Here is a 24,993-nt window from a genome sequence, read left to right as displayed (position 1 = left end):
CTTGGTTTTTTATTTTTTATTTCCAAAACAAACATTTCTTACAAAAAATGCCTTCCGCTTAAAGAGCAGGAAGAATCAACAACAAACTTAAAAATAAAACAGAACTCCTCCAAAAGTCTCGTCGTAAACAGACACAGAAAAGTCTCAGACTTCCGGGCCTTCTCCACCTGGGATGAGCTGCACAGGAAACAGAAACTAAAACGTTTATTTCTTTCCGTCATTTATCCCGATGAAACACCCGGCTGTTTGTTACCATGGTGATGTTGTTGCCATTGAGCAGGATCTGGTCCAGCTTGGTTATCCTACGACCCTCTGGTGTTATTTCACTAAACAACAAAAAGGAAAAGTGTCATTAATGAATAAGAAAAGTCAGAGGACTTGAAGCAGAAAAAATATATATATACAACTTACAACTCAGTCACATCCTCCAGGACCATGTCTTAAGCAAAACAAATTAAGGAATCGCCACCGTGACCAGCAAACTAACAACATAAACATACACTTGTTCGCTTTTTAGGATACTGACAAAGTCATCGAAGCCCAGCAGAGTGCCGACGATTTCTTTGTCCGTCTTCATGACGATGTGGATGCGAGAACCGATGCACTTGTCCACAAGCTCTGAAATGCCAATAAACATTTGTTTGCATACAAGGAAAAACTCTGTCAGGACAGGATACAATTGGCCGATACGACCTTCAAATAAAAGCTTTTTTCATGGGGAAAAAAATTAAAAATAAATAAAGTTTAGATTTCCCCCCCCCCTTTCCTAGAGAAAAAAAAAAGGATAAAAATTATATTATTCAAAACATGTTTTTCTCTGTTGTTCTTCCCCCTACGCTGCACACAATTGGAATAAGTTCCCAACAGAAGTGACATCAGCCCCAAGTGTGCATGTTTATAAGTCAAGGTTACAAACTCTTCTTTTTTTCCATGCTTTTTAGAGCATTTCTACTTTTAAATGACATTCCTTGCACTGTATGCTGTTTTAATTGTATTTTTATTTTATTTTTTTCCCTCTTTGTTTTAAATGTTTCTAAGCTGTTTTTTCTTTGTTTTTAAATGCTTTTAATCATGTAAAGCACATTGAGTTATGAAATGCGTTATATAAATACATTTGATTTGCTTTGCAATTTGCTTCTGGGATCTGATGTATTTCTCCTGGTACAATACCAGTTTAAAGTTGTTGTTTTTTCCCGGAGTTAAATTTTACAGACAAAAAATTGCAATTAAAACAATTATTTCCAGAGAATGTGAAAATAGGTATTTCCTACTTGACAACTGGTTGGACATGCTTTGAACTCCAGAAACCATTTAAAGATAACTGATTAAATCAATCGTCCTGAGCAATAAACCTGAATTATTGATCAATCGCACAAGGACAGGATTTTTTTTTTTAACTTTATAAAAAGTTTGAGTTCATTTCCCAAGTTAAAACAAAAAAAAAATATATATATATTCTTCCACTGCTATAATATAAATGTTATTGTGGTTTATGAATGTATTTTGACGGTCTTTTGTATGTAGAAGATTGACGACACCTGCGCTGCTGTGTGAATGGAATTATTTCAGTGGTGTCATCACGCTGTGTTGTATTTAGAGCGACTACAGTTATTCCTTAATATATATATATATATATATATATATATAAACTCTTGTAGAGCATAATATATAATAATCAGCAATTATGTCATCACAAAAACATAAATGTGTTTGGCACGCGTGCGAGAACCGACTCAGCTATAAAAGCTTACTAATGTATTTTCTCAGCATGACACATTTTTTATTATGGGTTCAGGATCATTCGTCAAACGTAAAAATGTTAGTATATGTTTTAAAACTAATAATAAAGATGTACAAACCCAACGGGAGCAACTGTGAAGGATTCGTAGCTTGAGTTGCCGCCATGTTGGATGAAAGCACTCAGACAGAAGCAGTCGGGCAAAGAAGGCGGAAACCAGAACAAAGCAGTCGAGCACGGATTGCCCAAAGATCGTCTGCAGAATGAATCAACTGCCGGTTGAATGTGAATATGAATATACATCTTTATGAGTGTTCGATCAAACAGAAGCAACGAAAATGCGAATACTTAAGGATTGCGATCGATGTGTACCACGTGACGCTGCCGTTTGTTGTGGTCAAGACATGACGTAAACGTTCAAAAGTGATCGCAGAGTAACAATTTGAAGTCGAGAGGATCCCCGCGAACGATGACAAAATGGCGGTGCATTCCGTCGTTTGTGGCTGCTTTGCGCATACACAACACACACAAAACCAATAAGAACAGCTACATAGAGAGACAATTTATATCGTATACTCATAACGTCAACGATTTAGACATAAAACCACCAGAATGGTTTGATATTGTCATTTATGCGTCGTGTGAGTGGAAGCGGAAGTGCTTGACATGAATTCTCTATCATTATCATCATCATCTTTGGTTCTTTTCCTGGCTCTGACCAGGCGGAAGTGAAAAGCAGTCGCACGCACTACTGGACTTGTCATCTTGTACGCTTTCACTCATCTGCGGTGGGTCGGGATTAAACTGCGGCGCGGCCGCTGCTGTAATTTACGACGTCCCCCGCGAGTGGGAGTCCCCAAACGTAGCGGATGGAGCCACGGGGGCCGGTGCTCCACATCGTGGTGGTCGCCTTCCACCACAAGAAGGGCTGCCAGGTGCGTCAGCCTCCTCCTTACCCTCCGATAGCAACATGCTAACTGCTACGATCCCTCCACCTGAAAGCAGGCAGTGTTGATGATGATGATGATGATGATGATGATGATGATGATGCTGCTGCTGCATCAGCTGTTTTCTGGTGGTAACGTAACGCCCTGCACATCTTGCCGCACAACAGACACACAGCAACATTCGGGTCTCAAAGTAAGGGTTTCTAGCCTGGGTTCTGGTTTCAAAGTAGGCTTCGAAGACAGGGTTGGGATTTTATAGTAAGGTTTTAAACCCGGACTTGGGTTTCAAGTAACTTCAAGTGTGTTTACTCGCAGGCAATCCTGCTGTTCCTGTGTCTCCTTCATTGTTGGTCTGAACCCAAACCTGCCAGTTGGGCTTTGATTGAGGGAGGCCTCTGTACACTAAACCTGTTCTGCAAACTTAACACCTGTCAGGCGGCCACGTTGGCATTTTGCCTTGAGCGTGACAAAAGACGCTCGCTTGGGGTGAGCGCCTTTCAGCAAACACCTTCGTCTTCTCCTCCTCATTTTTCTTCAGGGAAAGCCAATTGGAGCACGCATTTGATTTTCTAGAAGACAAGAAAGGGCCAACCGATTCATCGGCCGATATTGGCGCTGTTCAAAATAATCAACATCGGCCCGAGTTGTGCCGATGAAACGCCGATACGGTATATTCTTAATTTCTCATGAAACAGTAAATGCTGTTAAGTGTCACGCAGAAGGATGTCCTTGCACAATTTGTCCACTAGAGGGAGCTCTCACTCCTTTCAATCCAATACGCATCTTTCTTGACTCGATGAATGTGGTTGTCCCAGTTCTCGTGCACACCGCCAACATTTACAATAGTAATTCACAAAATTGTATAACAACCAGAAGGGCAACCAGGAGAAAGTTTTGGGTGAGATTCAGCGTTTTCATGCTTTGTACTTGAAAATTCCTCCGTTCTAAAGTAACACCAAGTAGCGTAAAATAGTAAAATGTTCTGCCTGTAATTCATATCATTGTTGTAAGTATTCCGAGACCTAAAAAAGACGTTACTTTATTTATTATATATTTTTTTTGTTAATCGGCAGACTAATCGATTATCGGAAATGTTTTCTGCCAAATATCGGAATTGACATTGCAACCAATGAGCGATGAAAGCACCACAAATCAAACGTGATCGCTTAAGTTTCACGGTTTCAAGTGTCTTCTTTTTTTCGTTTGTCCAACATCAGGTGGAGTTTTCGTACCCGCCGCTGATGCCGCGCGAGGGCCACGATAGCAACATGCTGCCCGACGAGTGGAAGTACCTTCCTTTCCTGGCGCTTCCCGACGGAGCTCACAACTACCAGGAAGGTACTAGCGAACGCACTGATGCTTTCGATGGGGAATTGGACCGCTACTTTATTTGTATTTAAAACCTTAAAAAAGGTTTGTATACTCCATTCATGAAAGAAATATTAAAGAAAAAGTAAAAGGGACAACTACAGGTTCACGTTTTTTATAAGGGTTTCAAATGATGATCAGGCCTTCAAACAAGTTTTGAGCCTTTGTTAGAATTTCAAACTTGGGTTTCAAATCTGGGTTAGGGTTTTAAACAAAGATTACGGTTTCAAATTAGGGTTTAAAGCCTGGGTTAGGGTTTGAAATTAGGGTTTCAAGACAGTATTGAGTTGGTCAAGTTAAGGTATAAAGCTTCTAATATGAAATAGAAATTTAGGAGGAAGGAAAACCAGCGCCATCCGGTGGCATTCAATGCAGTGTCACGTCTTTGTACGACACACGTGAGACTTTTACTCCGCTGAGAGTGAAGACTGTTGCTTGGTCACGCTGCGTTCATGTGACCTGCCGCCACGCCAGGCAAACGTCCAAAACCAAGAGCAGGAAGCGAGTCTCAGGTCACATGACTCATGCTGTCAAAAGTGGGCGTAACCATCCAGCCGGTCAAAGATGACCGCCTCTCACATGTGACCCTCTTTGTCCCGCAGACACCATCTACTTCCACTTGCCACCCCTCGGCGGGGACACCAAGTGCATCTACGGCGTGTCGTGCTACCGGCAGATCGAGGCTAAGGTCGGTCAGGCCGTTAGTCCCGTCAGGCCTGGTTGCCACGGTGACGGTGAGACATTCATTTCAGTGACAGTTTCGCGCGGTTCCCGCCCTCAGGCGCTGAAGGTCCGACAGGCCGACGTCACCCGGGAAACGGTGCAGAAGAGCGTCTGCGTGCTCAGCCGGGTGGTGAGGCGCCCCGCTACCTTAGCGTGCTAATGCTAACACCGAAAGTACATGAAGAGAAAAATGTTACATTTGGACAAAAACTATTGGGACACTTACAGGAAGTCAAAAGTGAAGAAAATATGCAAGTGAGAAGTAGATTTAAAAAAAAAAAAAAAAAAAAAAAAAAAAGTATTGGCATACCCAAACTACATGAAATGTGAACTTTGTAAAAATGTAGACATAAGAATCGGAATCATCTTTATTTGCCAAGTATGTCCAAAAAACACACAAGGAATTTGTGTCCGGTAGTTGGAGCCGCTCTAGTACCACAACAGACAGTCAATTGACAGAGAACACTTTTGAGACATAAAGAGATTGACAAAAACAGTCACTGAGCAATAAAGGGTTGCTAGTTATCTGGCAACATTATTATTATTATTTTTTAAGTATTTACTTAATAAGTATTAGGACACCTACAGGAAGTGTAAATATGGGTGTGCTCCAGGACTCATCTGATTGATTGACTGATTAAGAGTTGTGTCCCAAAACGTTTCTCCACACACACATAAAAAGTTGTTGATGTTGTTTTGCGCAGCCTCTGTTCGGTCTTCTGCAAGCCAAACTGCAGCTGATCACACACGCATACTTTGAGGAGAAAGACTTCTCCCAGATCTCCATCCTGAAAGTGAGAACGTCTTCGAAGTTCTTCCGCTCCTCACAAGTGGACGCCACTCACGTTTGTCTCGTTTCCGCGCAGGAGCTCTACGAGCACATGAACAGCTCCCTGAGGGGTTCCACTCTGGACGGCTCGCAGGTCTTCCTCGGTACATCCTGCTCGCGCCAAAATGTCCTCGTTTGCGCTTCCTTGCGTCATTGGTGATGAGCGCGTTCTTCTTTCTGCAGGCTTGTCACCGCGAGATCTCATCCTGCACTTCAGACACAAGGTAGACGATATGGGCAGGGAAAGAAAAAAAAAAAAAAAAAAAGTCATACATGGATAAAAGTATTGGGACGCCAACGTGAAACATTTAAAATTTGGTATGGGGATACCTTAAGTGCACGAAGTGAAAAATGTAAAATAATTATAATTTTAAAGTATTGTTGCCTAAAGAACCTGAAGTGAAGAATGCAACATATGGACAATAGTACTCAGATGCCTCAGGACAATTAAGTGAAAAATGTAAGTTTTTTACAAAAGTATTGAGATGTCTAAGGAACATGAAATTAAAAAAAAAATCAAAAATGGAAAAAAAGTATAGTAAAAAAAAAAAAAAAAAAAGTATTGCGACATCTAAAGTACGTGAAGTGAAAAATGCAAAATTTTGGGAAAAAAATCAGGGACGCTTAAAGTAAAAGAAGTTGAAAAATATACAATAAGGACAAAAGTATGAGGATGCCTTGAGTACATGTGAAAATGTATTTATTTTTTAAAGTATTGTCTCTTAAAGAACTTGGGGAAAAAAAGTAAAATTTGAACTAAAGTATTAGGACGCCTAAAGTTCACGAAATGAATAATGTACTACCACGCGTGACAAGCAAACGACGTGTCAAAATACAAAGTAATCATCTTCTACTCTCTTCACAGGTTCTCATCCTCTTCAAGCTCATCCTGCTGGAGAAGAAGGTGACGATCAATCTCACACACACACACACACTCACAAGATCCTGCCGATGTGGCTCTTGTGAGTGACGGCCGGTGGCCTCCGTAGGTGCTCTTCTACGTGTCGCCCGTCAGCAGACTGGTGGGAACGCTGATGACCGTCCTGTCGTTGTTCCCAGGTGCGTGACGCTCACACGGCGGTCACGCCATTAGGTCCAGCGTCTGTCATCGTGTGTGTATTTGTGCGCGCGTGTAGGCATGATGGAGCACGGCCTGGTGGACTCGTCCCACTACCGGCCAAAGAGCAGCGTGCCCGAGGACTCGAACCCGGCGGCCGAGGAGTTCGTGTCCGTGTCGGCCTCGGAGCTGAGGGGCGAGGGGGACGTCGGCTCGTCGTTCTCCGCTAACGGCGCCGACCCCCAACTCAAGCCGCCCTCCCGCACGTCCCCCGAGTCTTCGGAGAGCGACTGGGAGACGCTGGACCCCGGCGTGCTGGACGAGGGGCCCAAGCAGACGGCCGAGGGACAGGGGCCGGGGGCCGAGGCGCCCATCACGGTGCAGCCGCTCGGGGGGCAGGTCGGCGTCACCCAGGGGCTGCTGTCGGGTCTGGAGGAGGACCAGTACGGCATGCCGCTCGCCATCTTCACCAAAGTAAACACGAGTCTCAATTAGTTAATCCGGAGAGAAACCCTTGCACTGCTGTCACCCAACATCACAAAATACAAAAATGGCGCTTATTGTGGTGGGGCTATTTCGATATTAGCGTGTGCGCCTAATGAAGCGTCTTGTCCTGGATTGCAGGGTTACCTGTGTCTTCCGTACATGGCGCTGCAGCAGCACCACCTTCTGTCGGACGTGTCGGTGCGCGGCTTCGTCGGCGGAGCGACCAACATCTTGTTCCGACAGCAGAGGCACCTGAGCGACGCCGTGGTGGAGGTGGACGAGGCGAGTACGGAATCCCCTTGAAGTATTTATTCATTGTCCTCGACATCTAGCTTTAGGTCAATTTTCTACTAGTGCGCTGAATTGTCTGACTAGTAAGCACAAAGAGCATCATAGTACATAGGCCTGGATAACAAGGATCTGGAATAAATGCTCAAACGTGTTCCCGTAGGGGAGCGTCCAGATCCACGACGGCGAGCTGCGCAAAGTTCTGGGCCTGACGACGGCCGACCTGCGCTTCGCCGACTACCTGCTCAAACACGTGACGGAGAACCGCGACGACGTCTTCCTGGACGGGACGGGCTGGGAGGGCGGCGACGAGTGGATCCGGGCGCAGTTCGCGCTCTACCTCCACGCCCTGCTGGCGTCCTGCTTGCAGCAAGGTGGGAGGAGTCACGGTGCAATCATACAAACTTATTAATATGATATAAAAACACTACTGTAGGTAACATCTATATACCAAATTATATGAAAATGACCCATATGATCGAGAGCAGTTTACAATCAATATTAGTCTAATAACTTCACAAAAACATAAAAGGTGAGGTTCCATGGGCCAGTACTACTGAGTGAAGATCGTCGGCAGACTAGATTGACATGAGAACACAGAGCTCAAATCTGATTGGACAAAAAAAATACAAATCTACGATACACATACTGAAAGCAGTGCAGCCAAGAGAAATGCTATAAAATGAAGAAAATCAATTCTTGGGAATAAATTAATAGAATTTCATGGAACAAATAGGATTTCAAATGCAAACATTGTGATACCTCATCAACAAGGACGTCTTCTGTCGCAGATAACGAGAGGCTGCTGGCGGATTACGGCGCCCCCTTTATCGCCGCCTGGAAGGTCACACACAACTACTGCCTGTGGCACAGCAACAAGCACGCCGCCATGGCTGCCGTGACGCCGGGGTAACGCCACCCCCGACCTCTTTGTCATCATCTGCCCGGGCTGCCCCATGTGGCCTTAAATTCCAACCTCCGATTTCGTCTAAAAAAAATAAACAAATCTAATTTGAATCCTCTGGGGGGAAAACACGAAAATAGGTTAAAAAAAAAAAAATATATATATTTTCTGTTGTTTATTTTTTTACTGTTTTGGTGCTCAGACCAAAGCCCTGTTTAATATACAAGTATTGCTCTGGTGCCATCTTTTGGCATCCTGGTGCCAAGGAGTTATGTTGAAGTAAGGGGAGGAGTTTCATTTTGCCAGGCCTTCACCCTGTCTAATAGAAAAGTAGTTCTTTGCCACCATCTTGTGGCACCTATTGGGAATTATAAATCTTTTTAGGGGTGGGGTCAATTACGTAAATAAACTTAAAATAATGGATCCAATGGATTCATGTTAGCCCTACCATGCCTTGTGCAACAAACGTGCTGTGCTCTTCTCCTTGTGTGCCGCAGACATCCTTTCCAGGGACAGTACAGCGTCGCCGACGTCAAACTGCGCCTGTCACAGTGAGTCCCGCCCACTTCCTTCCTGTGTGGCGTAGGCGTGCTCGCATTTTTCCTCACACATTCCAAAAAACACGTTCGCTTAATTGAAGACAAACAAACGCGCTGACATTGACTGGCGGCCGGTTACGTACGTATTATTTTTTAAGTCTTTATTTCTTGTAAAAAGGGTTTTAAATAATTACACATACAGTAAATACAGATAAATACAAATACAGATTTATGATTTATTTTTATTTTTTTTAATCAGATATTCTAAATTAATTATTTTAAATGTCATTATTAAAAGAAACTGTTTTACACACACAAATTTAAAGCATTTTTGTTTTATTAAATGGTGAAACAATTAGTTAAATTATTTATGAAAAATATTCAAAAATAAGAGTAAATTAGTGTATTATTATGTTTTTAAAAATATTTTACATACCCTACCAGTCAAACTTTTGGACACACCATGCCAAGTAGTGTTTTATTTAAAAAATACATTGCTATTTTATGAGTTTATCCAGAAATGACCCAGTCTATTTGTCCGTTTTCAAGATCTAATTTGGTCCTTAAAGATTCAAGTTTGCCCAGCTCTGATCTACAATCTTGTCACGCTGACACAAAACAATACACCTCACACAAACTTGACATCCATCACGAGGACGTTGTGTGTTTTATCTGCAGCTCAGTACACAACAGCGAGCGAGGCAAAAAGATTGGGAACGCCATGATGACCACCAGCAGGAGCGTGGTCCAGACCGGGAAGGCCGTTGGTAAGAACGCTCAAATTTACACACAACATACACCCTGTTATGGAAACATAAAAAAATACTTTAAATATACAGTGTACATATGCAAAAATGTTGATCAAATGTTCTGACCCTTACCCTAAGGAAAAGATTAGATTTTGTAATAAGTCTGTAACACAGGTGGAAGGAACCACAGTGAATACTTTTTGTTCCAAATATTGTAGAATCTGAATTTCTGTATTCTATATTGGGTTCTGTATATCATGGAAATATGCAGAGGACGGCTGTCTGAAGAAAATTCACTTGACTCACTCTGTTGGCCGATTGCTGGCCGTCCACCATCTTGTGCTCTCAGGTCAGTCAGTGGGCGGAGCCTTAACCAGCGCCAAATCAGTCATGTCATCCTGGTTCTCCACCCTGGCGCAGCCCGCCGCCGTGTCCCAGCCGGACGCTCCCACGGGCCAGGCTGAACCCTGACCCGCTTGCATCAGGTTGGTTCCCCCCCGCCGCTAGCAGAGACTCGACATGTTGACAGGAAGGTGGCGCCGATGTGACCGAGCTGTTCACATCACTGCCATTTTGAAACGCTGGACTACTTCCTGTGACGGACGCCACATGCTGTAGCTTTCACGCCGTCCCTGTTTGCCACTACAACAGCCCAGCTTCTGTCAGAACATTGTGGTTGCCTTGGTAACAGTCTAGTTGTCATGGTAACAGGGCAGTTGTCTCGGTCAACCCGCTGCTTGGTCAACACGGAATGGGAAAATAAGTTGACATTTTAAAGAAATTTAAACTTTTTCTTCTTTTTAAGTAACGAATGTAGAACCCTGTCAGTGTTGACTTTAATCAAATTAGCTCAGCATTCACATTTGAAGTTGATGTAAAGATTTGCTAACAATTTATTCATTTCACAATTTTTATCAGTCAGGAATATATTTTTTGTAGTTTTTTTTTTTTTTTTTTCTTGAGCAAATTCCCCTTTTATAAAATATTTAGGTTATCCTCATGAGCGAGTTTAACATGCTGGAGCCGATGAGTAACAGATCATTCACATTTGTTAATTTTAAATATAAAAATATTTTTTAGAAGGGGGCAGCAAATGCAGTTACTTGACCAGCCACATTGTTATGACACGAATCTTTGTGTAACTCAACCTCCAAAACTGACAACTTTCACCGGCTCGTCGAGTCTGAATGATCTTATGTGTATGACGTTCATAAATCCCCAAAAATATCTGTTCATGGTTTGTCTGGACACTGGTGGAAGTCCTGATGTTTGCGACCTTAACTTGTACGACTGTCATTTCTTGTCATGTAACTTTATGCTTTGTGACAAATTTAAATACAGTACAGTGTGTGCATGTCATCATCAGGAATGTTTTTCTTCCCTTTGGGCATTCTTATTTATACTTAATTGTAAACAAAGTTAAGCTGCTTTTTTTTTTTTTTTTTTAATTCCTCTGATTACATTTTATTTTTTAATTTAAAAAAAATGTAATGTGTATTCAGATCCACAGAATATTTTCTTGACAGATGCTTGTAATGTAAAAAGATGTCAAACTATATTGCTGTATTAAAAAGAACACCACAGCCTTTTGTCATTTAAGCTAAAGCTTAAGGTTTTTCTTCCTAAAATGAACATTATGGAAATGAGGAAAAAGTATTTTTTGGTATGCTTTTTAATAAATTAATGTTCATTGAAAATACAGTGCCAAAGGAATACGATGCAAACATGCTCAAAACATCTGCCATGAAACACCTGTGCTCATGAGTTTAAGGTCCCCCCCACCCGGCCAGACTAATGCTAGTGGTTGCCAGGGGCTGGTTTCCATAGCAACAAGCCCCCGGGCTGGCCCCGCACGCTTGCTTCACGGTACCTTTTCCTCCAGGAAAAACGATAGCGGACGAAAGGACTGACTTCTAGCCACAGTCACACTACAGTAATTTGATATTAAATAAAAAATTAAAAAACTAATACAAAATAGACCTGGTAACCCCCCCCCCCCATAACACATTTTAAACATATGAAAAATATATATTTTATCATATATATATATATAATATATATACTTCAGCAGCTTGGAAATGAGAAATGCTGATAGTAGGTGTGTGTGAGTGAGCAAGATCAGCGTAGCGTGAGGCGTAGACTGACGGTTGTGTGGAAGGCTCCGGGTGCAGTGGGCATGGCCGAGGGCACGGCGGGCGAGCGACTGGACCTGCAGTCGCCCTTGCTGCGCCACCCCTCAAAAATAAAAACAAAATAGGGGCAGGGCCAGAGATGAGCCATCAGTCCACTTCCTGTAGCATTCGTCCTCGTTAGGGGTGTAGGTGAGCTGGAGCCTAACCCAGACAACTTTGGGCGAGAGGCGGGGCACACCCGGCCAATAGCAGGACACGTACACTAGTCATGAAAAAGTAATGTATATTCGGGGAAAATTTTAGGATGTACCTAAAATGCACAATAACCTTTACACGTAAACTCAATTTGACCTTCTGTACACCAGTATACCTTTCAGTGACACTTCCAGTATCTCTGTCGCAACCTGCTGATGAAACTCAGTGGCCACTTCCCTGTGAGAACATCCTGTCTGAAGCCTCGCTACTGCAGCTATAGGCAACTGACCCTAGAGTGTAACAGTGTCATGACCGGAAGAGTCACAGAAAGGGATACGAGCGGACATCCTTGGAAACTTTGACGGATCAAACACCTGCTGTGAATCTGAGAATGGAAAGTTGCGCGATAAGGTACTGAATCAGTGAACAAAAGTTTACATAAGGTCAATTCAAGTTCACCTGGGAGGATCTAGAGCATTTTAGGTTCATCCCGACATTTGCGCATATTCGCAGCTAAGTGCCACCTGGTGACATTGTGGTGGCAGGGAAGTAAGTTGGGCATTTCCATTTAGACATAAGTAGTGCTTTGCCACCATCTTGTGGCATCCAATTGCAATTACAAACCTTTTAAGGGGGTGTCAGTTATTTACAGACTTTCACTATTCACTGTATTAACTTTTTGCGAGTAGTGTATAAAACGCATTCAAACTTTTTGGCCAATTTAGAGTCTTCAATTGCGCTAGCATGCATGTTCTTGGAATGTGGGAAGAAGCCGGAGTGCCCACGCAACCATGGGGAGAACATGCAAACTCCACGCGGGAAACTGCGAGGCAGACGCGCTAACCACCCGTCCGCCACGCTGCGTCATGAGTTCAAGAAGGAAAGAAAAGATTACGACGACGTCCTTTATGTTTGCGAGTCGTCGCCGCGTATCTTTGAGGGTTCGCTTGCCCCCCTCCTACTCCGGGGGGGCGCTTCAGAGCTATACGAGTGGGAGCAGCTCGCCGTCCACGTCGAACTCCTCGGCGCTGTCGGGCGAGAAGAGGTAGGCGGGCGGCTTCCACGGGGACTCCTCCAGGCAGGATGGGTACAGCTTGCCGACGGCGCAGTGGAAGTTGTCGCCCAGCTCCCATAGCACGCGCTCGGACACTGGCTGCCGCAGGTACCAGCGGTCCAGCTCCACATCGTACTGGTAGATGGCGTACTTGGGCCGCTCCTGCATGTGCGTCTCGCGCAGGAAGATGCACAGCCCGTCCAGCAGCACCACGGCGCGCACGCACGGGTCCGAGTAGCGCTTGGCTGGGATGTTGGCGGCCTGGCGCCACTCGTTCTTGTTGACGTCGTAGATCTCCACGGCCACCGAGGGGACGTCGGTGGCGCCGGGCGGCAGGCGTGTGCCGCCGCCGCCGCTCCCCAAGCTTCCGGCCATGTGCAGGCCGCCCAGGTAGAAGATGAGGTCCCCGAAGGCGGCGGCCGAAGCGTAGCAGCGGCTGGTCTTGCGCAAGGCCATCTCCACCCAGGCGTCGGCGCGCGGCAGGTAGCAGTACATGAGGTCGTGCGTCAGCACGTAGATGCAGTCGTGCGCCACCACGCATGTGCTCCAGCTCCACGCCAGCGGCAGCGGGCTCACCATGCTCCACTCGTCCTTCTGGCAGTCGTAGCGCTCCACCGTGCGTCTGTTGAGCTCGCCGCCCACGTTGTCGCCGCCCACCGCGTAGATGCAGCCGTCGCAGTACACCAGCGAGGGCTTGAGGCGGGCGCACAGCATGGGTGTCTTGGCCACCCAGGTGTTCTGCTGGGCGTCCAGCCAGAAGAAGCTGTCCACCGCGTCCACCACCACCTGCAGCCCGCCGCCGCGGCCGAAGGCGTTCTCCAGCACCACTTCGCCGCCGGCGATGAACACGTCGTTGTCGGGCGTGACCAGCGTGGCCACCTTCTGCAGGTTCTGCGGCGGGTTGCACAGCTTGTAGACCTTCTCGGCCTGTGGGCTGTAGCACACCATTGCGGCGGGAACCGACGGCATCATCACGCGCACGCCTGGCGTCTCCGACAGCGCCTCCATGAAGATGAGCATCTCCTCCTTGGTCATGCCCAGGCGCGGCTTGAAGAACTTGGGCATGGACTTGTAGAGGCCCTGCACCACCACAGACTTGTCGTTGGGCGGCAGGCCCTGGAACCAGGCGCGCTGCGTCACCTCGGAGAGCGCGTCGATGCGGATCTGGCTGAGCACCGACGACAGGTGCTGCGAGCGCGCCTCCATGTTGTACTCCAGCCACAGCATGGCCGCCTCGCGCACCGTCTCTTCCTTCTCCACGTTGAGGTTGTCGCTGCTCAGCACGTCGACGAGGAGCTCGTGCGACAGTTGCAGGAAGGAGTCCTGCCGGTACACAGTGGGAAACTTGTGCTCCACCATGCGCTTGGCGCTCTGCTTCAGCTCGCTGCAGCTGAAAAGGTCGCCAATGCTCAGCATGCGTACGCAGTTCTCTGGGTTGATCTTCTTCACTAGGTAGTCACGGCACTGCAGCAGGGCGTCCTCCACCTGGACGGTCAGCGCAGCGACATTAGAGGGGGTGTGGAGGCTAGGGCAAATCTCCCGTATTAGGCCTGGGTATTGTTAAGAACCTCACAATTCAATTTCAATTCGGTTTCGATTCCGTATAAATTTAAACGCTTTGTTGTCAATTCAGTAAGGCGCTACATCTGAGCAGCACAAAAGTGAGGCCTCATCAACAATCACGGCACTTCGCCACATCCAATATGGCCGCGCTTAAGGAAGTCTACGGCGGCGGCCGGCTGACCTGCAGGAAGCAGGCGGTCTCGTAGAGCGGCTCCACGGTGCTATCGCTGATGGCCAGGTGGCCCGTGTAGGCGTACGTGATGATGATCTGCAGCGTGGCGGCGTCCACGTTGCGCAGGCTGACGTGCGTCTGCTTGCTCTCGCTCAGGCCGCCCATGAACATCGCTCTGCGCACGCACAGATACAAATCAACAATTATCAGAGGTTTATCTGCATGTATAATTTATTATGGGCCGCCTCCGGCTCTGAAAGGTCTGACATCATGAAAACAGTTATTATTTGACCAGCGAAGATGTCACGAAAAATGTGAATCTGTTATGATTCGACATCCCTCAGTAGTGTTCATCGGGGCTTCAAAAGTGAATCGTAACACTTGCGTTGATTAGATTACAGGAGCGTGATTACACCCCTGGTCTAAACCATTGACATATGGTATTGGTAGGTATAAAATTATGTCTGGACCAAATATTTGACATACTGTCACTATGTTGGTTGTCTGACACCTTTGCAAGAAAAATAAACTGTGTTTAAATAACTTCGTCATCACAAAATTATTTTAGGTATTCTCTATAATCAGTTTTTTCCCCACAGAACTGCACAAAGTTATCATTTTAACAGCAAGTGCAGCATTATGACGACAGGTGGCACTGTATCAGAAACAGTTGGAACTCACCATTAAAAACAGTGAAGAGTGTTTATTATGGGTTTGTAAAGTACACTTACTGTGATGCACTCGCATGTGGGAAAGGAGAGCCACCGACGCGGATGCACCTTTCAAGTGTGTACTGAACGCTGAGAGGCGGGAGGGGGCATTGTTGCTCCCATTGGGGTGGTAGCGGTGGTGCACGAGGTTAAAAGCTGCCATGATGAATTACGTAAGCCTGCAGCAAAAGCCCCCACAGCCCCCCAGCTCTTTTCTTCTTCTTCTTCTTCCATCTCACAGCGTGACCTATGTGACCATACTCTCGTCAGCAACGTAGTCGCCAAAGCGCTCGGTCACCCAAAGCGAGGCGCGCGTGTGCGCGCTTGGTGGGAGGCCAGCGAGGGACAAAGGAGGACCGAGTGGCATTTAAGAGGAAGCGGTGCGACACCTCTGAACCCTGAAGGGGAAATGCCTCTCATGTTCACACCAGATAAGTGCATGGGAAACAGAGGGGTGATTTTTGGACAGGGGGAGGGGGGCAATTTCTTGGAATGCATGCCGGGTGGAGGAAGGGACAGGCCCACACACAGCGAAAGGGTGGTGGGGTGGGAGATCACAGATTGACTCTTCCAGTGTGGGCAGGTTGGCCACTGAAATAGCCACACTTCCGATACAGGACATATCAAATCAATATTTGAATAACTCTAAATGTTGAGTATTGTATTTATTTATACACATGGAACATAAGCCATGTCAATCAAATTGAACATTTCCAAAATCATGATGCGCAGTTGTACGTCACAAAAGCAGTGATTTAGTCACATGTTGGAAACCTGGAAAACCTTGTTCAAAACTTGGGGAAATAGAAAAAAACAAATGTATTCAAATGAATTCATGCCCCAAGAATATCAGGGATTTTATTTTCAGGCCATACTGCACAGGCCTAACCCTTTGTCCATTCTGCTGCGTATAATATCGGGAAGGAAATGAGCGGTATCGTCCATCGGGGATGAAGCTGCTGCCCCGTCACATTTGCTGCAGTGCACGCACACACGGGCGCCATTATGCAAGCAACAAATGAGGCCTCCAGAGGGCCTTGAGGGAATGGCGTGTACAAGTGCAGGTCATGTACACTCACAGCACCCGTGTAACTAACTGGCTTTCAGAGCCCCACCACTTCACCCCCGCCATCCGGCACGTACACACCGGCCCTCGAGGATGCTCTGCATTAGTGTAGAATTCCCCTACTCGTGAAATTTTCTGTACAACATGAAACCCACGAGTGAAAAAGTGACCTAATCAGGTGGGACTGCGTATTTTTGTGCTCTGTGTCTAACGCTCCAAGATGGCTCCCTGCTGCCTCGCTCCTTTTGTGGCTTCTGGCAAACAGCTGATGCCCCAGTGGAAGGTTATTTACTCGAAACGATTGTAGTATCAATGCCAGCGATGTATAATGCCAGGTATAATTAACCTGTGTATCCACCTGTTGCAAAAGTACAGTACAGCAAATCATTTTTATAACATTTTTGTTCGGTATTGTGCTGTAATATGTGCCTTGGCAGAATAAAGGTTGGGTAACTAAAACCACCTAAAAAATACTTGGCTCTTCAATTACCACCATCATGACCGACATTGAAATAAAGTAGCGTAGTAGGCTAAAGTATTCAAAAACAAGACAATGGTGTGATGTAATATTTTTGTAAGCAACTGCAACATTATAAACCTGTGCTTAAATACAGGAAAATAAAAAAACTTAAATGATTCAATTAAAATGTACTGCACATAAACAAATATTTTAACTTAATAAATGTTTAAAAACAAATAGTTCTTAAACAAACACATATGTATTGAACTTAATAAATGAAGTTACGTTAAATACAAGTGAAATTATTTGGTTTTCTATACGCAAATTTCCCTATTGGAGCGTGTGTTGGTGCCTAAACCCCGTGAATAATGAGGGTTGTATTTATTCTTGAAAAGCGAGCACACATCCTGACCTGAAGTAAGAGCTGCACGCGGCCAGCACCATCTTGTGGCACGGGAACTCGGTGTCGTCGACCAGCAGCACCACGTCCGTCAGCAGCTTCTGCTCGTAGAAGAACTTGAGCTGCTCCAGCAGGGAGACGGCGTAGTCCGCGTTGACCGGCCGGCGCTCGCCCAGACCCGACATGGTCGCATCACACGAATCGCGCCCCAGTTTTGAAGAGTGCGCACGGCCGGCCCAACCGGGCTCAATACCACCAGGAAGAAAAACCAGCGACCTGTGGGGGATTCTAGGAGTGGGAGGAGGAGGAGGAGGAAAGGGGATCCGACAGCTCCACGGGTCCAAGGCCAGTCGCTCAGCGGCTCCTTGGCGGCGAGGCGAAAGGCAAGAGGACACGCTCGTGGGCTCCAGAGGAAGGTGCCGAGGTTGGAGGTTAGAAGTCATGCGGCGGCGAGGAGGCACCGGGGGACGCGGGACATGCGTCACAACACCACGACATCAGCGGCGGCCTGCGGGAGACGACGAGCGCAGCTGGGATGAGTCACACGCTCCACAGGGAAACGCAGATGACCAACACCACCCGAGGAATATTTATTCTTGTTTTAATATTAACAGCGCTTCACTTGAATGACTGTTAATAACGTTAGTTAAATTTAAAAAAAAAAAAAAAAAACGTTTCCTGTTTACAATTTGACCCAGGAACAAATTGAAAGTCACCGGCAACTTGAAACTGATGATTTTCTTCCTTTCAGGTTCTAGTGTCGACCAGCAAATGGAGTCCTGTGATCTCCTTTCACGGGGAACTTCTTACTCGCTGCCACTGCTGTCCTTCCCACTTCCGAGAACGCGCATTTTCCAAGCGCCAGCATAGCTTGACGGTGACAACATGTGACACACGAGCAGCAGTGAAGCTTTTCATTCATATTTGCAGTCACAAACACATTTTTGAAGTTGCATTGCAACAAGGCGCCTTACGTCTGTGGCCATCAAGACATCAATCAGTCCATCTTCTATACCGATTATTAGGTCTCCTCACTATTGAACATTTTAAATTTGTATTTTTTTTCACTTTTAAAATCGATTCTTCTAGAAATTTTACTTGTTTTTTTTCCCCCAAATCTTGCTTTTTGCAATTACTGTTTATTGAGCAATTATTACTGTCGTCTATTTGGTATTATAAAATGTAATCATAATTGATTACACTGCCTATTACTTTTTCCATACATTGACCATGATTCAGTTACTACAAAAATGTTGATCATTGTTTTCCAACCAGATGTTTGCAAATCTTATTTTGATTAAACAAAAGTTCATCAGTATGCTTTCAAGGAGGGACGACAGAAACCTGAGAACATTTATTGTTGAGAGCCTGAAATCAAATGACTTAGACAATTTTACGCCAAAGGCTCTAAATGTTTAATCAAGTATCATAAATTGTCGATTAAGTTGATGATCATTTAGTTGTCGCTGAATCATTTCATTTTGACACCTCTACTGTAAACAATTGATCGATCATCAAAATAGCTGTCGATTCACTTGATGATCGATTAGTTGTCAATTAATCGATTAATTGTTGCGCTTATGCTCATTGGAATCAACTGACTTTATGACATGCCAATTATGGCCTGGGAAATGTTTTCTTCCACTCAGGAAGGCCGGAACCGGGATTCGAACCGAGAACCTTTGAAATGCCTACCCGGGGGAATGTTGTTCATCAGCGAAAACAATCTCCTCACGGTGCCCGTGCACGCATGCCGCCTTGACGATGACATGACAACCTTCTCACAGTGTTTGTTTTAAACAAAAGTACTTGAAACATCAAGTCGAACAAACAGCAAAATGATGTTTAGCATCGTTAGAAGTGACTTTTCTGGCCATCACGTCTTGAATTTAGCCCGTCATCAGCACCCCTCTGTCCAAAAACAAAGCTCGCCTCCTCCTTAAGCACACATAAAGTGAGACTTAACTGTCAAATCATCCCCGAGAAGCTGCAAGACGGGCGTCCGCGACTTCGAATCGAGCCCTCATCGAAATCACTACGTAATGTTCCATCCGCGGCTCAAGTAACGTTAGCAACGCCGCGGCCAGTTAGCAGCTTTAGCCGCTTGTCGCCAGCCACGCCGCCTGCTGCTGCTCGCGAACCAAAGTCAAGCGCCGCCACAATCTTGGGAGTCAAATGCTGAAAACGTGTCCGAGCACAAACAGCAAAGGCAGCAAAGCATCGAGAGAGCGGCCATCGCTGCAATCTCCCACACGACTAGGCTAACGGCTAACGGCTAACAGCAGCCAAAACCGCTTGTCTGTCTCTTCCCACCTCCCGAAACCCTCAAACCCCAAACAAAAATGCTCTTCTCACGGTAGTTTAATGATGACTCCGAGCGATGAAGCGTCACCACCAAAAAAATCTTGCCAGCGGGAGGTGTCGAGCGTAGTCCGAAAGGTGACTTTTGATGGTAAAGTACTGAGCTCGGGAGAGGAGAACTCACGAGCTTCCAGCGCATTTTTAAGCGCCTGAAAGCACTGAGTGGTGGAGGCCGATGGAGCACACTGCGCATGCGTATAGAACGCACCAACATGACATCGCCACATTCGTTCTTTGAAACCTCACTTCAACTTGTTTAATGACATAACTGTTATACTGTGCTAAAACATTTTAAATGCAACACCACCACCTTGACTGTCTGTCTGTTTATTCTTTCGTTCATTTTGTTTTATTTGTCGTCTCTCCGAGAGAGAGCACACTGCGCATGCGTGTAAAACTACCCATGATTACGGTTCACATTCTTTTTTATTAACTCACGTTTTACCTGGCCTAACTGTCACGGCGAGGACGACGAGCCTGCCAGTTTATTTTATTTTACATTTTATTTTGTTCATCAGAGGCAGCACACTGCGCATGCGTCCTGGTAACCAAGCCACAGTCGAGTTTTTTTTTTTTTTTTTTTAAACCTCACTTCAAACGTGTTAACTGACCCATCTGTCACACCAAAAACGTTTCTTTGGTGCCACACCACCATCTTGACTGACTTTATTTTTTTCCCTTGTTTGTTTGTCTGTCTGTCTGTCTGTCGGTGCGTGCGTCCGTTGAGCACAGGTAGTCGCATCCAGGTGTGTGCAGTTGAAGTGATTACAAACATTTAGCCAGTTGGACGTCATGGCGTCCAGGTCACAGTTTCTTGTTGCGCGACTCGGACACTCAATGTGAAGTCTTGTGGATGTTTGTGTGCTTCTGCGGTGTTTTATTTCGGACGGGTTGAGCAACGACAGAAAGAAAGGAAGACATGGAAGGTAATTGTTCATTCATGGGCAGTCTCGCGTCAGCTGTTGAGAAATTTAAGCAGAGGTGGCAAAAGTACTCAAGAGTCTGTACTCAAGTGTGAGTACTGATAGTGAAACAAAACAAGTACGCATTCAACTCGGGTACTTAAAAGTACAAAAGTACAGATTTTGAAATGTACTGAAGTACAAAAGTTTTTTATTTTTTTTAAATGTATAAAATAACTGTCGATGATATGAAATACCGGTCTTGATAACTTATCTTTTTTTTATTGATTTGCATGGTGGGTGTACTGAGAAAAGAAATGATTAGATGCATTATCAAAACAATTCACTCCTGTAGTGTTAGTTAATTTGTGGACTGACTGCCAAAACAAAAATCCAAATTAGCTAATAATAGCATTTGGGGGGGAAAAATACAATACCATTTCTTTCTCAGATTAGGAGAACTTTTGACTGCCAGAAGATTTTGTTTTTGGCTGGCCCAACATGCAACATATTGGTCATGAAAATGTTGGGGACACAACAAACTATTCTCTTCAATAAGACTGTGGATGGGGAATATCTTGCTTCTTCTAATCTTGACGTTGCCTAGTTCAGATTCCGCCATGCCTTTTTTTTTTTTTTTTTTTTTTTTCCCCCCCATCCCTAGGATCAATCAAGATTTCAACCGCGGTTAACTTTACATCTCTGTATTGTTGTTTTACGTTGTCGTCTTCCACATAGGTTGAAAAAAAGCAACAAGCCCATTTTGACAAACTGTAGAAAGTATAGATTTATTTTGAATCTCAGCAGTAAAAGTAAAATGTGGGAAAATTAACACTCAATCAGAGATACCTGAAAAATGTAAGTACAGTAGCAAAATATTTGTACATCATTGCCCACCACTTGTTTTATATGGGGGGAGGGGGGAAGGAAGAAATTAGTGGCTGGAAATGATGTACTTTTTATTCCAGATGGAGGCAAGCCACCACATTCCTGTGGCAACGGGCAGCAGAGAAGTCACCACCCAAGACCTTTTTTCTATGTGCAGCCTCCATCACAACCTTACTACCTTTATCAGCACTGGCAGATGAACAACCCCTATAACCACTACGGTGTGCCCGCAGGTATCAAATTAGAATCTCCTCACATCAGTGAATGTGCATCTCTCGCTGCACAGTGGGCCCATTGGTTAGCACAACTGCCTCACAGTTCTGAGGTTTGGGTTTCAAATCTGCCTTGCTGTGCGGAGTTTGCATGTTCTCCCTGTGCTCGTGTGGGCTTTCACTGCGCGTTCCACCGAAATGGTGGTTATCACAGTTTTGGCATGTTTGTGGGTTCCGAAGTAAAGTTTACCAGGAAGGGGTGGCCCAGTTCCCTGGCTACCTCATTCACCAGATAGTACTCCCCTAGATGTCTTTCTATGCGGGTTTAAGTTACATTTATTATACAGTTTGTAAAAAGGCTTTATGGACACCCCGTCTAGTTGTAATGAAGCTGACGTTTTGTGTTCACAAATCTAGGTTTTAATTTCGGCCGTCCCTACATGGCTCCTTACCAGTTCATGCCGTATCCTGGCTTCGTTTTCCCTCACGCCCCGTTGTATCCCGTGGATTACCGACGCATGTTTGAGCCTCGCTTCTGCGGGCCTATTTGGAATGACGGCCCGCGCCCGCAGCATCAACAGCAGTCTCACGGCCGGCGAGAGACCGCCAGCTCTGAGGTCCAGACGGACCCGAGCGACGCCATCAGCAAGCTGATGGAGTGCCTGGACAAGATCCGAGTCACGGAGCGGCAGGGAGCCGAGAGGGAGCTGGACTCGGGGGTGGCGTCTCACTCCTCCGGGATGTTCTCTCCAGCTGAGGAGAAGAGAGATCAAGAAGAGTGCGAGACTAACCTTCTGCCAGCGGCGCCGGATGCGACCCGGTTAGAATCTCCGGCCGTGGTATTCAGCGACTCCACCGCGGCCGTGTATGACGCCGAATCCAGCCACAGGAGCTTGGAGTTCCTGAGCCCTCAGGTGTGCTGGTCCGGAACGCTGGAAGTGGAGCTGCCTATTGATAGTTCCTCCATCCACGAGGACGGTCCGGATCCCGAGCGTCCGTCGCCGCTGGAGCCTTTCCTCGCTCACGATAAGTCAGAAGTCACAAATATCCAGTCAGATATTCCTGTGGCTGATCGCAGCGCTCCCATAAGTGATGCCGACGACGCCGTGAAGCGAGCGGACTCATACAGGCCTCCATCGCTGTCTCAGATTTCTTTATTCAGGAAGCTCAAGGATGAAAAGAGTGTCAGCAAAGCGCTGAGCGAAGTCGATCCCGATTACCAGATCCTCCAGCTGCCTCTACACGTTTTCACATCAGGAGAAGGATCACGCGTCTCGTCCCCAGCTAGCCCTTACTACCACCACCGCCTCTCCATGCAGACCACCCACGAGCGCATGAGTGTCCTGAGCCCGTCCCTGGACGAATTTTCCTCCCGGGACGAAATGTTCTCCACAGACTTGGAGGACTCGGATATCTTCCCCCGGCGAGCCTACACGGGCAGAAGATTAGCAGAAGTCGTGGGGGGCGAGCGAGCGGCAGTGGAAGCGGCGGAGGACACGTGGCTTCCCGCCCCCACAAGGCTCATGTGCGCCTGCTGTGGGAAAAGTATGCCCAAAGGTGGCAGTCGGGGCAAAGGCCACAGCGCCAAGGCCTACAGGGACGAGGCCGCGGACTCCGAGGACGACGTCGGGTACGTAAGAGGGTGCGAGCCGCCGTTTCGAGCGGCGCTCAGGAAGCATCCCGCCCCCAGGAAGCCTCACCCAGGCCCCCAGAGGCAGCCGGCCAGGCCCTGGTACAAAAGGAGCCAGTACAAAACCCCTCTCGATTCCCTCAATCCCGACCAGGGCCATGACGGCAAGTCTGGAGAGACCAGCGGCGGCGAGCTGCAGTGCAGAACCTGTCAGGGTGCGTCACCTTGATTTTCATTTTTGATTTGTTTTCATCAACTTTGGTTCATTTTTACATGTATTATTGGTAGGGTCAAAAAGCGGTGGAACATTTCTGGAAGGTTTCGCATCAATTTCCATGGTGATTTAAAATAGAGAGTATTGAAAATATTCCAAATTGCAAACATTCAGTCCTTGCTAACTCCTGAGGTACCACTGTACTTGCATGAAATCTGGTGGGTTTTGTCAGGATTATGTGAAAATTGACTTTTCCTAACTGTAAGTTCCCTATTAAGAGCCAACTTTCATTTTTGTAAATTGCCAGTTGATTGTCATTAATTCCCAGAATTTTGCATCCCCAATTATTGATGATTATGAAGGTTGTGAGCCGTCACGTGCTCGTTCACAGACGGACTCTGCAGAGATGAGCACGGCGTGTCCGAGCAAAGCAAGTGGGCGGAGGGCGGCGGAGGCGCTCCCAGACGATGGCGAGCGGCTCCTCTGCAGCGACAAGGTGCAAAGATGATTACTTAATTGTCATGTATCGGTGTGCACATTGTGCATTTAAGATGCACTTGATGACCGCCTAGCTTTCTGAACCCGGCAACACCTGGCAGGGAGCTTTTGCTGCTTGAGGAAATCAAACCAACGGGGCTTTGGGCACTGACCGCTTTGCTGTCACACTAACCTGGTGGTCGTGCTCCGTTGACAGAGTCGAGCGCTCCTAGGAAAGCGATGCTGCACCAGAGGCCCCGAGATGACGACGACGGCCGTGACGACGACGACGACGACGACAAAGAACTGCCGACCTTGCACTGGGACAGAGGTTTGTTGTTTTTCTCTTTATTTATTTATTTTTTTGTAATTTCCATCGGTTTTCTTCCAGGCTCCTCAGTGAGAGAATCGAGAAGTTAATTTCTCATGACTGACTTGTGTTGAACTGTAAGTTACCATGCTTTGAATGTCACTTGTGAGTAATCATTATTTTCATATGAAATATTAATCACGACTTGTCCCTCCACAGGTTCCCCTTGATGGTGTTAATGTTATACGACGATGGTTGAAAATATGTATAAAGGGCACGAGGTGTAAATGCACTGCACAGAGAGTCTCTTTTTTTTGTTGGTTAAAAAAAAAAAAAAAGAGAGAGAATGTATACTTTCTGCCTTTCACACTTGAGGTTGTCACAAAGGCAAATGGGCTCAGTTTGTTGCAGTTGATGATATGCCACTGTTTGGGGCCAGTCCAATAAAAGATTGTCGTTATAGCCACTTTGTCTTGTATTTATTACAACTGCAAACATTTACACGTGGATGTTTGTGTCATATTCATTTTAGAGATCTGTTGACACAGATCAACATGTTTTCTCTTGTATGTTATAGTTAATAAAGAAACTAAGAAGCCATTTCAAATTCCTAGGGACA

General features: G+C 46.0%; 3 protein-coding genes across 7 annotated transcripts; 1 reads left to right on the top strand and 2 right to left on the bottom strand.

Annotated features, from left to right (window-relative positions):
* Window position 1: 1 nt before the first annotated feature.
* On the bottom strand, window positions 2–2,011 carry lsm5 (LSM5 homolog, U6 small nuclear RNA and mRNA degradation associated). Its single transcript, XM_061665774.1, has 5 exons — window positions 1,860–2,011; window positions 523–618; window positions 412–439; window positions 254–326; window positions 2–177 (listed from the first exon to the last, which is right to left on the bottom strand). Exons 1-5 carry the CDS (start codon window positions 1,903–1,905, stop codon window positions 145–147), a joined length of 276 nt encoding a protein of 91 aa, XP_061521758.1. The 5' UTR covers window positions 1,906–2,011; the 3' UTR covers window positions 2–144.
* On the top strand, window positions 1,973–11,211 carry avl9 (AVL9 homolog (S. cerevisiase)). Of its 4 annotated transcripts, none has more exons than XM_061665768.1 (16): window positions 1,973–2,023; window positions 3,903–4,023; window positions 4,656–4,741; window positions 4,835–4,906; window positions 5,481–5,570; window positions 5,643–5,709; window positions 5,789–5,829; window positions 6,471–6,509; window positions 6,595–6,664; window positions 6,742–7,136; window positions 7,287–7,430; window positions 7,600–7,810; window positions 8,228–8,345; window positions 8,838–8,891; window positions 9,558–9,646; window positions 9,978–11,211. In XM_061665768.1, exons 2-16 carry the CDS (start codon window positions 3,927–3,929, stop codon window positions 10,097–10,099), a joined length of 1,695 nt encoding a protein of 564 aa, XP_061521752.1. In that variant the 5' UTR covers window positions 1,973–2,023; window positions 3,903–3,926; the 3' UTR covers window positions 10,100–11,211. The 4 variants fall into 4 exon arrangements, with proteins under 4 accessions (XP_061521752.1, XP_061521751.1, XP_061521750.1 ...); XM_061665767.1 differs by lacking the exon at window positions 1,973–2,023 and adding an exon at window positions 2,404–3,171; XM_061665766.1 differs by lacking the exon at window positions 1,973–2,023 and adding an exon at window positions 2,407–2,673.
* Window positions 11,212–11,301: 90 nt separating this feature from the next.
* Window positions 11,302–19,885, bottom strand: kbtbd2 (kelch repeat and BTB (POZ) domain containing 2). 2 transcript variants are annotated; one of them, XM_061665764.1, is made up of 5 exons: window positions 19,736–19,885; window positions 18,097–18,250; window positions 17,393–17,888; window positions 14,754–14,919; window positions 11,302–14,494 (listed from the first exon to the last, which is right to left on the bottom strand). In XM_061665764.1, exons 3-5 carry the CDS (start codon window positions 17,821–17,823, stop codon window positions 12,938–12,940), a joined length of 2,154 nt encoding a protein of 717 aa, XP_061521748.1. In that variant the 5' UTR covers window positions 17,824–17,888; window positions 18,097–18,250; window positions 19,736–19,885; the 3' UTR covers window positions 11,302–12,937. The 2 variants fall into 2 exon arrangements, with proteins under 2 accessions (XP_061521748.1, XP_061521747.1); XM_061665763.1 differs by lacking the exon at window positions 18,097–18,250.
* Between the last annotated feature and the right edge of the window lie 5,108 nt (window positions 19,886–24,993).

This window comes from Phycodurus eques, chromosome 21 (assembly GCF_024500275.1).
Source record: "Phycodurus eques isolate BA_2022a chromosome 21, UOR_Pequ_1.1, whole genome shotgun sequence".
Lineage (NCBI taxonomy): Eukaryota > Metazoa > Chordata > Actinopteri > Syngnathiformes > Syngnathidae > Phycodurus > Phycodurus eques.
Note: the sequence above shows the minus strand (reverse complement) of the source record. Positions and strands in the feature narration are given on the sequence as shown.

Excerpts from the sequence above, each read along its gene's own strand:
- kbtbd2 (XM_061665764.1), bottom strand. The coding sequence starts at position 17,823 with ATGACTTCTAACCTCCAACCTCGGCACCTTCCTCTGGAGCCCACGAGC. Across the intron at positions 14,920-17,392 it reads GCGTGCAGCTCTTACTTCAG|AGCGATGTTCATGGGCGGCC; the intron begins GTCAGGATGTGT and ends GTGCGTGCGCAG. Across the intron at positions 14,495-14,753 it reads AGACCGCCTGCTTCCTGCAG|GTGGAGGACGCCCTGCTGCA; the intron begins GTCAGCCGGCCG and ends CTGACCGTCCAG.
- lsm5 (XM_061665774.1), bottom strand. The coding sequence starts at position 1,905 with ATGGCGGCAACTCAAGCTACGAATCCTTCACAGTTGCTCCCGTTGG. Across the intron at positions 619-1,859 it reads TTCACAGTTGCTCCCGTTGG|AGCTTGTGGACAAGTGCATC; the intron begins GTTTGTACATCT and ends TTGGCATTTCAG. Across the intron at positions 178-253 it reads ATGGCAACAACATCACCATG|CTCATCCCAGGTGGAGAAGG; the intron begins GTAACAAACAGC and ends TTTCCTGTGCAG.
- avl9 (XM_061665765.1), top strand. The coding sequence starts at position 3,338 with ATGAAACGCCGATACGGTATATTCTTAATTTCTCATGAAACAGTAAAT. Across the intron at positions 5,571-5,642 it reads CCCAGATCTCCATCCTGAAA|GAGCTCTACGAGCACATGAA; the intron begins GTGAGAACGTCT and ends GTTTCCGCGCAG. Across the intron at positions 5,830-6,470 it reads TCCTGCACTTCAGACACAAG|GTTCTCATCCTCTTCAAGCT; the intron begins GTAGACGATATG and ends CTCTCTTCACAG.